Source organism: Cupressus sempervirens, chromosome 5 (genome assembly GCF_028749045.1).
Source record: "Cupressus sempervirens isolate cs-2001-9-10 chromosome 5, ASM2874904v1, whole genome shotgun sequence".
NCBI classification, from domain to species: Eukaryota; Viridiplantae; Streptophyta; class Pinopsida; order Cupressales; family Cupressaceae; genus Cupressus; species Cupressus sempervirens.
Window position 1 is genome coordinate 140,371,117 of NC_143122.1, and position 13,834 is coordinate 140,384,950.

At 32.2% G+C, this 13,834-nt stretch overlaps 1 protein-coding gene across 2 annotated transcripts in view; it reads right to left on the reverse strand.

The window, feature by feature from the left end:
• Positions 1-8,846: 8,846 nt before the first annotated feature.
• Positions 8,847-13,834, reverse strand: part of LOC149554890 (embryogenesis-associated protein EMB8-like) — a 97,252-nt gene continuing 92,264 nt past the window's right edge. Inside the window, exon 8 of one of the 2 annotated variants that reach the window (XM_089828898.1) lies at positions 8,847-9,277. In XM_089828898.1, the coding sequence (XP_089685024.1) occupies positions 9,035-9,277 (243 nt within the window). In that variant the 3' untranslated portion in view covers positions 8,847-9,034. Of the gene's footprint in view, positions 9,391-13,834 lie in introns of both variants that reach the window. The other variant, XM_089828900.1, reaches the window with a different exon arrangement.

A 13,834-nucleotide genomic window follows, 5' to 3' on the forward strand; every position in this document is an offset into this window, starting at 1 on the left:
TAGTACCTCATGGAATCAGCTTCATTTTCCTTTTTCAATACTTTCACTTGCTCAGTAAGGTTATGGTTCTTCTCAAGTAGATCAATAATGGCAACAATAGTTTCATTAGATGTGTTTGTATCATATAGTTCTTCAATGATTCTCCCTTGGTAATTTATCCCATTATTTTGTTGAGCAAGTTCTTTTCTCTTGTTCAAGGATAGTTTGAGATTGTTCTTCAATTCACTGATTTGACTCATGGTCATCCATGGTTCCAATATTTGATTTTCAATAGTCCTATACTATACTTTTCCATGACTTAGATCTTTTTCTCTTAGGTAGGAAACCCTTCAACAAGAGAACATATCTCTAATACCAATTGTTGGAAATGCAAGATAGACAGGGTGCTGAGGGAGTGGGGATAAATTAGTACCCTCCAAAACTTTTCCTTTTATCCAAATAACACTTTCTTTGTTCTCATTGTACTCGGTTAACATTAAACATATAACGATTTTCTTGTACTTGAAATTAAATCAACTAACTCAACTTCAACACATAAACTCTTGACAACATAACACATAACACATTCATTTTGGTATCATAGAAAACCTTGGTCAGAGGGAAAACTATGGTGGGGATGGTACCCACAAATCCATCACTATTGTAGTAAGAGGTTTCCTTGTTAGGGCTACAATGTTTGTCACTTCCAATGACTTACTTGGTTAGAAGTATACAATAAGATTTGTAAGGATCTACCTTTTTCAAGGATTTAACAACAGTCATCAAGTGTGTACTCAGTTAAGAGATTTATATTCAAGACTATTAAGTCCACCTTTTCAAGGATTTAAAAAACTGCTACAGTGGTTAAACAATAGCAGCAATGACCTATAGTAGCAACTTACTTTTCTTGATTACATTCTCTTATGCTATGTACTTATCAACTTCCTATGATAGATCTACAATTTCTCTTTATTCTATCAATAACTTCAATTTCTAACATGTGTTTTGTATTGTCACTTCCAATCCTTACTCGGTAGAAATACTTCTCCAAAAGAATATACACAACCATACCATTAGTAACAACAACATTAAAATGTTCTCAACTGCTCCTTTTATAGTATTCTTTTTTTTTTGCAAGTTGACCTAATTAGGATTTTAATAGAATCTTCAAGAATAGTCCTCTAGTCATGATCATTGGTTCAAGAAACATCCATTTCTTCCTTCCATTTTAACTTTATTTTCATTGGTATATTCTATCATGGAATCATCAACAATCACTTCACATTTTTCAAGAAAAACTTTACAAACCTTTACCTTGATTTATGTGAACAATTTTCCTTGCTCGGTAGAATCAGGTTGTATTTGAATCTGTACCAATTCAAACTCTAATGTCATTTCTATGGCACTCGATAAATACATTTTTCTTTCTTCACTGACACTCAATTTATATATTGCTTGGTGAATGTTGACTTGCTCAATGTAGCTTGTAAAATCTTGACTTGGGTAAAGCTTTTGCTCGATAGGTACAGTATTACTCGATTTCCACTAGAGGTCAAATACAACTACAATATTCTTCCATTTCCTCCTTCATTGCTCGAGCAACATAATGACTTAGTTGTTATGTGCATTTTGATGCTAATAGGTAATATGATTCAACATATAAATCTTAAGAATACCTTCTAGTCTTGAGTTGTTCTCCTATAATAAAATGTATCTTGGATAATTCTAATATGAATTCTTGCTACAACATTTTTTTTATCGAGCAATTAAAATAAATTAGTTCTAAAATCCTTTTTTATTGCAAATTTACTCTGATTGTATTGAATCCCATTAGTTGATTCTTTATATTTCCCCTTTTATGCTCTGTGTCTTCTAATCTATAGGTTGAAACCTTTAACATAGGACTTTCAGATGTTTATAATTTTTTCCAAGAGATATATGATTTTTTCTTAGAAGTAAAGGCTAATCAATTTCAAAAAAATCTATTATGAATCTTCTTCCATTTATTTTGATATGGACATCTTAAGCATACCCTCTATCCTTCAGTTGTTATCCTATAATAAAATGTCATTTGGGTAATTCTAATAAGCCTACAATATTTCTTAAGAATAGATTTTAGTTTTGCAACTAGTCCATCCTTACTCCACAAAAGCATCAAAACCTAAAGGTTTATAAGCATGTAATATTAATATAATTTTAATATACAAGTATTTTTTATAAGATAAAATAATGGTTGATTCGATGACATTTATGTAACCATCAAGACACAACATGGCATTTGATGGGGCTCCTAAGATTGTAACTTTTGTTCACTATCTATAATGGACTTAATTTTCCATTCAACGTCACCTCTTTTCCTATTTTTGAAATAAATGAAAAATATATTAACTATAAACTTTACTTATTGTTAGTTTTAGATTACAAGCATGCTAATTAAACCAATAGATAAAATGTCCTCAATAATAAACTAAATGAAGTGGGGGGGTTTAACCATCACCACTTTAAATGAGTATAATATAAAATGCAACAAGAGAGTGCAATATAGATGTTAATCAGAGATACCCAACTAATAAAAATTGATTGCAAACACAAAACTAACATACATATTTCCTAACTATGTTTAAAATATGGAACTCCAACACTAATAAATAGAAATGGGGATTTCATAAACCCTAGATACTCAACTTAATATCTCTAATAGTGACAACTAGCAATGGAAATGGTCAAAGATATACAATAAGTTCTAAAACCCTTCTCAATCGTCCATCATGAATAATCACAAACCTTTCCACACTGAAGTATTGAAGAAGCACTTGTTAAATAACATTGAGGCTCAACTGAGGATTTAGGTGGTTTCTTAATGGTGGATTCAAATTCCTCCTATATAATTCATTCTACCTATGCTCAGATACTTGTTGATATAGATGCTTCTAAAGGCCTTCTATTGAAGGTTAAACTAGGTAATTGTATTGGCTCTTGGACTCAGTTGTTAGATTATGAGGGTATCCCATTTAGATGCAAGAAATGCTTCAATATAGGGCATGTTGCAGCAAATTTTGGGGTTAGAAATCTCAAATCCAACAAGTCCACTTGATGGAAAGGGGTTTTGTGAAAACATTAAACAGTGGTCAAATCTGACGGTGATGATCCACAAGTTACTATTGATATTCAAGGTCAAATAGTTGATGTACAAGTTGTTGAGGTTAGCCATAAGGATCAATTAATGGCTAATTATATTATTGTAGATTATAATGTTTCTACTCCTAATGATCAATTTTTGGCTAATTATGTTGGATCAACCCAATAGACTATTGTGGTTGGTAGTGATATTGGCCCTGTTAGTTGTGGTGTCGTTTTGGGTTGGTCTTGTGTTTCTGGAGTTTCTTATACTAATCTTGTCAAATTTGTTGCTTGTGTTGATAGCTATGTTGACTCTTTGGCCTGGCATTTTTATGGTTGCTAAGATCAAGGAGGGTTGGATAATGTTAAAAGGAAAAAAAATCGAAAAAAAGTTCCCCCTCATTCTTCTTCTAATCCCCAAAAGTTGGGGATTAAGGGTGAACCTTAATTTTTGTTGCATTGATGGGTGGTCTAATTACTAAGTGATTATCCTTTTTTTGACCACCAGATTGTGTTGTGGGGCTTGTTGTTCACCCCCTTTCTATCATAGTTTTTTTGTGTTTTTGCCCAGTTTTACTTAGTTATGCATAATGCTTATCTTTCGGGTTGGATCAGTAGGTGTTTTGTTTTGCACCTTCTATTTGGGTTTCAGGGCCCCTTCAGAACCTGTTTTCTTAATTAAAAACTTTGAGGCCCAATTGTGTTCTTTGTGTAAAATTGTCAATATATTCTATAGAATGTATCTTTTAGCAAACATGAAGAATGTTACATGAAAGGGATTGTGTTCTTAAAAATCAGCAAGAAGAAGCACAAACCTGGTTACAAATATAAGCATGAGTGATAGCAAATTCCCAACCACCCAAAATGAGATCCCTATTAATGTGAATTTTAATTGAAACTTAGTATTCCAAATGAAATGCCAAATATCCAACTCTCTTTTGAATAAGGATGCTCATATGCAAAAGAATGTGTTTATGTATTGTATGATCAAATGGGATGACCCCAAGGTTCCTTCTCAATATGCACGTTCACATAGTTGAAATGATGCAATATGTTAGTATCCTAAAGGGTCTTACATTTTTCATTCAATAGATATCAACTACTTTAACCAATTTTTTCATTGATTTTTGCATTTCTGGGACATCCTCTTCTTGGTCTCTTGATGAAATCTTGTCATTTGCAAACACTTGAATTCTAGAATTCTCCTCGAGCTTGTCCTTCCCTCTTCAAGTTATTTATCTTGTGCTCTAACATATTCTACTTGCATACATTTCAATCCATCAAATATTAAATTTTGTAATTTCTGCTATAGACTAGAAATTTATTGTCAAAAAAAGTAAATTTCAAGACCATGATATGTTTACGTTCCTCATGAACATGTTTCATTAACTTTCCTATGAAATGGTAAACTTTATCATTTCATCTCAAACTTTGATTTTCAATACTTTATACCCTAATGCAAAATAGGAACCAAATGATAATGCATTGATTTAAGTTTCACCATTATGTTCACTTAAAAACCCATCAAGTTTTGAATGCTCTGACATATGACAATCCCCTTAACTTGCCAACCAATTACCTTATTGGTTGATGTCTAGATCTAGGCATTAATGTCTAAATCCTCGTATGATCTAGAGTCTAAATTCTATTTTTTGTGCTCATAAATGTGATTTACACCAGCTATACTTTTAGTTTGTTGGAAACTATAAGATTCCCAACCTTGTTTTGATTGTTCAAATGAAATTTGTTGGGTAATTTATTCTGATCTATTATGCTTGTAATTTGAATCACCTTCTTTGTGATTGTTTTGTGATTTTAAATGGTCTCTTACATATAGGAAACTAAGCCAAGAAACATATCCCTTTCTAAAAAGAATGACTTCCTTTGAGGGGAACAAATGGTTCAAAATTTTCTTCCTTTTTATTCTCTAATGTCAACCAACCTTGATTAAATTCATGTTCATATTAACAAAAATTCATCTTACACTCAAGAAATAATGAATTCCTCATCAAGGCATACGTATGGAAAGGATTGTCCAATTAGAATCTTGAAAGCCAATTAGACAATTTTGGAAATAACAATGTAATTGCGAAAACCTCTAGCTATTTTTAGAAATTTTATCCCCATTGGGCAAGATGCATAATGGTTTTGGAATTTTTGTGCCCATTGGGTAAGATCGCCAAGTGGATTTTATAATTAAATCAATCATTAAGTGAGCTATAAGCATGTTCATTTCAAAGATACACCTTCCATTGGGAAAAGCATCTTGATGTTTTTGGATTTCATGTTTGTATGAAGAACTGGGGGATTTTTCACCCATTTGGAAAAGCCTTCATCATGCAAAATCAGAAACTTTGAGGTTCATGGAACAAGAGTACAATATGTCAAATTGGGGATTTCACCTTCATGGGGGAATATCATGCAACATGTATAGCTTAATTCAAATATTTGAAGTTTATTGGGCAACATTTACCAAGGTGGTTTCAAAGTTCAAGGCTTGGAGGAGCAGTTCTATATTCATTTTCAAAATTCATATGCCCATTGGTCAAGAGTAAATAACCCAAAATGTTTGGAAATAAAATCTCTTTTGGGAAAACTATCTAGTGAGATTCAAAAATCCATTGTGTATTGGCCAAATTTCTTGGAGAATCCTTGCCTCGCCTACTCAATGTTGATTCACAAATCTTTTGTGATGGTCTCCCCTACAATTGGAATGATCCAACAACTTTTCCATCCTAGGTTGTGCGTTCTTCATTAGAAACTTGTATGGTCTCTAATGCTTCAAATATTGTTTAAAATTAGTTGTAGACGACAAGGATTCATGTCCCCTACCTAGAATGTGTAAATAATGCAATATATAACTTCTTTAGGTAGGTATCTTGGATCTTTGTAAGAGAACATTGGTTGTGGTAACAATAAAGGACTCCCTCCTCTTTTCATGGTCCAAGGAACTTGAATATAGTATCTTAGATAATTGTATAAAGAATGAAGAGAAGTCTTCCTAAATTTGTTTCAAAATCTCATTCTAGATTAAGACAATATGCATTGAAAGGAAACAAAATACTATTGTGTAGAATGGTTGATATATAAGGCTTTAGGCCCTTTCAAAACCTAACATGCATATTGAATGTTATTTTGTTGATCAACTATTAATTTATTGGTAGTCTAATGTAATTGGACTTTAGGAATGGTGCAAATGTTATCATTAATGTCAAGAAGTAATGTATTTGTCAATATCATGGCAACCATGTTTCTATTGATGTCAAAGGTATAGAAACAAGAAGATTTTGGTCAATGTCGAAGTTTGCAATTGTATATAGGTTGTAGTGGCCAAAGGTTGCTAAATGATTGCACAACAACACTTAACCTTATATTTCGTGAAGAATGTTGGATGACTCTTCTTATGCTTATGCAAGATAAAATTGACTTAACCTATCTAAAGGTGGTCAACCTTATTCATGATATTTTTATTTAAATAACAAAAATAAATTGGCGCACTAATCATGGCATGTAATGTATTAGTGACAAATATATCAAAATAATGTCAATAAATAAGAGACTTAAAAGGCAATGATTAAAAGTTATTAATGTGTATTGATAAAGTTGAAAAAAACAATCAATATAATGATTGATAACTTGGCAAAATAATTACGTAAGGCAAAGAGGGTGATCAAGTTAAGTAAAGAGGTGATGCTTCTAGTTTGCAAGGGCAATGATTATGTTTAAAGGTCTTGATTATGTTCAATGAGGCAGTGATTTTTAAAAGGCAACAATTAATATGTGAAAAGGTGGCAATGATAATCATTCTCAAAGGGACATCATCCTGCAAGGAGATCTCTCTATTCATAGAAGATGTGAAGATATAATTTAAATCATGTGTGTGTTGAGTAGGAGTGAAGTGAGAATAAACATAATATCATTCAACTAATTACAGAATAAAGTGTTAGAGATGTGAATATAAAATAAGAGGAAGAAAACAATTGTAGAGCCAAAAGGATTGATCATAAAGCCATAATCAAATTTGAGGCAAAGCAAATATAGAACATCTTATCAAAGCAAATTTGCAAAGAAGATTATGTTTGAAATTCATTGAAGGAGAATAATTTTAATCTAGACAGAGGTTTCATTGTGCAAAGGTTGGTGCCTCATTTTAAGCAATTGTTCAATGGTGGTGATTAGTGTCTCTTGTGGGTAGGTGACTAGAAACTTGTTGTAAGATATCTTTATATAACCAATATTTTGTTGTGAAGTTCTTTCAAAAGAGTTGCCCCATATATGTGGTATTCTCATGTTACAAAATCATTATATCTTGTATGATTGATGTTGTTACAAATTTAAGTATTAAATGAAGACAAATTGATTCCTTATCACTTAAAAGATTTCAATTTTTATATACTACAAACTAATATACCAAACCTCTTTGATATGCCCCACTTTTGATATACCCATCTTTACATGAAAAAATATTTTTTTTCAACATATATTTTAGTGTGTGAAGATAACATTAAAACACTTAATAATAAGAGTCACATAACACAAACCACTTATGAAAGTCAAAGAGTTCACCACACTATAGTAACAATTAGATAAATAAAGTCAAAAATAAAATAAATAAATAATATCCGTATTTATCCTTAACAATTTATATGACAGCTTTAGATTAGTTGTTTCTGTTCATAGTAGTATGCTGGTTAATAGTTTGGGTAGAGTTATAGTGGTTAAGTTACTTCTTGTTTTGTTTGTGTTTCAGTGATGTTCTCTGTTGGTTTCTGTTGGTGATGTGCTGGTTACCAGCCTTTTGGTTGTAAGGGTCGACCCCCTTGTTTTTGGTCGCTTTTAATTTCAAAAACAATTTATATGACGGTTAAAAACTTCATTGTGGCAATCACGCTACACACTGAGCGTAATAATTTAACTCTAACAACTTGCTTTGAATATTGATTTTCAAAAGTTTGGAGAAAAAATTTGTCACGATAAAGAATTATAGTTTGACTTCTTTAGTAGGATAGCTTGGAAGTTGAACATTTTTATTTTATTTTTGCACAGTTTGTCATGATAAAAAAATTTGGTTTGACTTTTTAGTTTGGATAACTTGGAAGTTGGACTTTTTAAATTTTTTTTAAGTTCAGAAACATTATCGGAATGAGAAATTATATTTTTTTGAGTTATCTGATAAGAATATTTGATAATTAAAATAATAATTCCATCCTACCACCTTATTCAAAATGACATAATATGAATTTTCACCTTTCAATAGTCTAATACACCCCAGGAAAAAAAAATTAACGCCCAGAGCTGATAAAATATTCCGTAAAATTAAAAAACTCTAAACCCCACCCGAATCCTCAAAGCTCACAAGACGGCAACGGATGGGAGAAGACATGAATGTCATTTACTATACAATCTGAAGAAGCACATCAACCATGTTGAAGAAGTCCAAGCTGACCGTAGATGTCCGAGAGTGGTCAAGCAATTCATTTTACTCATCTGCATGCACAGATAAAAGCTTGGCAAAGAAATCAAGAAAAAGCGTAGCATGCATTGAAGAATCCAGATTTTGAAAGGCTATTATTAATAATAATTTTAGGCACATTGTATCTTATACCCTTCTTCACAACTGTTTTTGTGTAGATGAAATGACTACCCAACAATCCATAAGATTTCTGTAGGATAAGATCTCGAGTGAAATACATCCATATCATTTAATTGTTTTGAATGTGAATTTTTCAAATAGCGAGACAAATAAATTCTGAAATAATGGTACAAAATTCTATAATTATAAGTTCACCATGTTACAGCTAACAATAACAATAATCAATGTCAAACAATAACATCACATGATGAATGACATTTATACTCGTCCTTTGTGTAGACACTTATTCCGAAAGAATCCATTAATATTAAGAGAAGAATTACCACGTAGACAGTATCATATTCAAGAGAGGCTCTCCACGGGCTTTTTACTGTCGCTTAGATCTTGTTTAGTATCAAACACTGAAGTGTGAATACCATCAAGTGTCCTTTGTGATTGCCGTTCTCTTAAGCTGTTTTCCAAAATCTCCAAGTATTCGATGATTAGAGGATCTGTCCAAGGTGCTCCGAATGGAGCATCGTCTCCCGCAACCCAACCAAGATGACCACCATTTGGTGTAACCACTAATAAGCAATGAGGATTTGCCTGAAAAGCAAGAAAGATTACACAGCAGATAAATTACACAAATATAATCCAGCATGGAGACCTATCCAAGACGACTGACATTTGGAATCGCCACCAAAAGCCACTGGATTTGCCTGAAAAAGTAGGGTACATTCTGTATTTGAAAACCAACCCGTTTTCACATAGGAGATAGATTTCACAGAAACAATAGAATTCTTAACAAGATACATATTATATACATCATAGTTGGAAAACTCGCCAAAGCCAAAAACTAGGCAAGACATAAAAACAAAATTTGGGAAAAACTAAGCCAATTTTCAACAGAAAGTTGTGAACTTAAAAAATTGTTTAGTTTTAATAAGAATGTATTTTTTTTTTGCAAAATTCAATGGAAAGATGCATCCAATAAGTCATTAAATGAGAACGCAAAAGAAACAAGCTTACTCTAGATATATTTAAGCATAAAGAAGTACAAAATTGCATTCTAGTGAGGAATGTTGATGGCTGAAAGCAAAATAGTAAATAATTGATGTAAAACTAAATACATCATTACAACTAAATTATCCTCTCCCATCTCTTGTAAAAATTAAGGGAGACATAGAACTAGAAGGTCTAATCCTAGAAGTCTGCACTAGCATGATTGTGCCTCCTCACTTGAAATGTGTAATGCTCCGCCAAGGGATCCAAAGAATTAATCTAAAATATCACTAAGTTTGCCCAACAATTTTTTTTTAAATCATGAAAGATAAACCATCCACATGCTAGCGGAAACAATAGCAACAATTCAAATAAAAATAAACATAACATACATAACAGATTACATTCTTCATGAATCCCTTAACGTTATATCACATCTAAATTAACTATTCATCTAACATCACATCTTTATGAAATAACAATGATACATCCAACATCCTTAAACCATATACAAGTGTCCTTCTAGTAATTACATTTTAGCTCAATCATCCACTGTACATGTTACAAGGTATGAAAGGCTTAAAAGAATATACATCTGTGTAAATAAAGTACATCATCATCCAATATTAATCCATGATATAATTAAAGTAAATGAAACCACAAACCATACATGATACATCATCATAGAAGATATAAACATCCATCATAAAAGATAACTATATATCACAAACATAAATAACTAAGTGCACGGTTCCTCCCAACCGTTAATAGCATCATTAGACCATCGTGGATCCTAGCCATCCCTCCGTGCGTAACATCCCAAAGCACCAAAGAGATCATCGGTATTAACATGGTAGGAATGTCACACCTAAATCATATTACATCATATGCAGAAAGTAATCTAACATGCAAAGTAAAGCATAAGATAACATCATGCAAATCATCAATATAAGAAACATACCAGTAAATATATCCATCATAAGGTATATCATCTATCATAATGATCCAAGAACAGAATGAAGATAAATACCAACCAAGAATGCTCCAGTCACCGTGTCTCGGATGGATCTCAAATGATAAGAGTGATAAAACACTACCACCCGACCGCATGGAACCTAAGTGGTCCACTCCCATCGTGCTGAAGAGATAATCTCAAAACAATGTTGCTAACCATCAATATAAAACTAGCTTTAAAAGAGTTCAATAGTGTTAGCAAAAATGCGAACTAGGGGCAGGCACTACATCCACCCCCCCTGGAATTAGGCTTACTCTTGGAAGCCTGCAAGAATGAAAAACTAAGATACTCACTGTGCGGGTCTCATTGAACCCTTTCCCCTGTAGGAGGATATGATTCCACTGAGGATACTACAACACACTTAGAGCAATATGATTCTGGTTTAATGGTAAACCGAAAACCATATCGATCCAACATTCATTTTTTTAACAACTACTAAAATAGATCCCCTAATACATTCTAAACAAGAGCAACTTAATGCTCGCAAAGATAAACAAAGGCATACCACCTTACAACATAGATAAAAAATACATGTTTTTGCAACTAGAATGAGTTTCAATTTTCAGTTTTGCCCACGTTTAGGTTTAAGTAGAATTCTCAGTTTTGAAAACTAAATGTTGAAGTATGAAAAATATGCAAGTAAAAATTTTAAGTTTTGTTTCAGTTCACCTAGTTTCAAATTTTCAGTTTGAAAGAGATACACGTGATAATTCAAAGTTTTCATTTTGTTCAACTAGTTAACAACTAATGGCATTCAAATATACCCAGAGCTCCATGTAGTCCCTGCCCCTAGTTCGCACTTTTGCTAACATTATTGAACTCTTTTAAGGCTAGTTTTATGTTGATGGTTAGCAGCATTGTTTTGAGATTATCTCCTCAGCACAGTGGGAGTGGACCACTTAGGTTCCACGCGATCGGGTGGTAGTGTTTTATCACTCTTATCATTTGAGATCCATCCGAGACACTGTCGCTGGAGCATTCTTGGTTGGTATTTATCTTCATTCTGTTCTTGGATCATTATGATAGATGATATACCTTATGATGGATATATTTAGTGGTATGTTTCTTATATTGATGATTTGCATGATGTTATCTTATGCTTTACTTTGCATGTTAGATTATTTTCTACATATGATGTAGTATGATTTAGGTGTGACATTCCTACTATGTTAATACCGATGATCTCTTTGGTACTTTGGGATGTTACGCACGGAGGGATGGCTAGGATCCACGATGGTCTAATGATGCTATTAACGGTTGGGAGGAACCGTGCACTTAGTTATTTATGTTTGTGATATATAGTTATCTTTTATGATGGATGTTTATATCTTCTATGATGATGTATCATGTATGGTTTGTGGTTTCATTTACTTTAATTACATCATGGATTAATATTAGATGATGATGTACTTTATTTACACGGATGTATATTCTTTTAAGCCTTTCATACCTTGTAACATGTATGGTGGATGATTGAGCTAAAATGTAATTACTAAAAGGACACTTGTATATGGTTTAAGAATGTTGGATGTGTCATTGTTATTTCATAAGAATGTGATGTTAGATGAATAGTTAATTTAGATGTGATACAACGTTAAAAGATTCGTGAAGAATGTAATCTGTTATGTATGTTATGTTTACTTTTATTTGAATTGTTGTTATTGCTTCCGCTAGCATGTGGATGGTTTATCTTTCATGATTAAAAAAAAAATTGTTGGGCAAACTTAGTCATATTTTAGATTAATTCTTTGGATCCCTTGGCGGGGCATTACAGAATGTCTGACTTAGTTTGTGGTTCATCCTCCAATCTAGATGTAGCTCTGCCTCTACTCCTATCACTAGTATTGACTACTCATTCAACTCAATGCCATCTAGTGTGAAACCAAATCCATTCACCTCCTCCATAGCCTGCCTCTCAAAATCATAGATGTCACCCTTCTAGAAAAGCACCTCAAATCTGCTTCAAATTGATACAAATCAGTTTGCAAGTGTTACGAAGACTATTTTCCTCCTCTTAGCAAAATACAAGTTAAGAAAGGAGAAAGGAAATTAGCTTAGGCTATTTTTTGCAAGTGTTATTATGAACTATGACCAAGTTTTTAACTAAAACTCGCCGAGTTTTTGGCAAAAACTCAACAAGTTTTTACAAAAATATCAGCAAGTTTTTGGTACCAATAGAAGTCATAAAAACTCGCCAAGCCAAAAAAACTCTGCCAGTTTTTGCAATTAGGAGAAAACTCTGCCAGTAGTACACCTATGATATACATCTTAACAATATACATGACCCAGTTGTACCAAACATGAACTATTTTTGTCAAACTCCTAAATCTAAATCTTGAATACAAAGAATAGATAATTTATATTTAAGTAGAAAAAGTCTAACCATCAATAATCACCAATTTGTTAATACCTAAAGATTGATTCTTTATCAAATTGAACTACTATTGTACTTGTTGAATGTTCCTGTTTGCAAATGGATTTTTGTGGCATAGGAAAGTTCAAGAATTCTTAATATTTTTGTTAAACCGCTGAGTGAATCCCAAATACAAATAAGACATAAATCCATCTTCAAGTACAAACAAGTTTGACCATGAATATATCCCAATAAAATATACATTTAAAAAAATTAACTTAATATAAAACTATTATAAGAAATATATTCTATATCCATATATAAATATAAATACAAATATAAATAAGAATTCTACAATATATTAATACAAAATTTAAAAACATAAATATAATAATGTAAACACAAATATAAATAAGTCTCCAATGTGTCAAGGAATACATATAGAAGCACTTTCAGCATATCTATTTGTATGCGTGTAGTAAGAGAAATTCATTATTGTATTAAAGAACTATTAAGTTTTGCAAAGATGAATTGACTGTGTTTCACCTGAAAGGATTTTCTCATGTGAAAATGTTATATATAGTCTTTGTTTTCCATTATTTTGTTTTCAGACTCAAATTGTATATACAGGACTTCTATTGTAAAATTGTATTGAGCGTTTCTTTCAATAAATTAACCCTAACAAATTGCTAATCCATGGGCAACTAAACAAGACAACAAGAGGGGCCAAATAAAAATGCTTGCTACTTTTTCTAAGGATGGGCCCCAATTCTTCATTCAAATCAAAGCTACC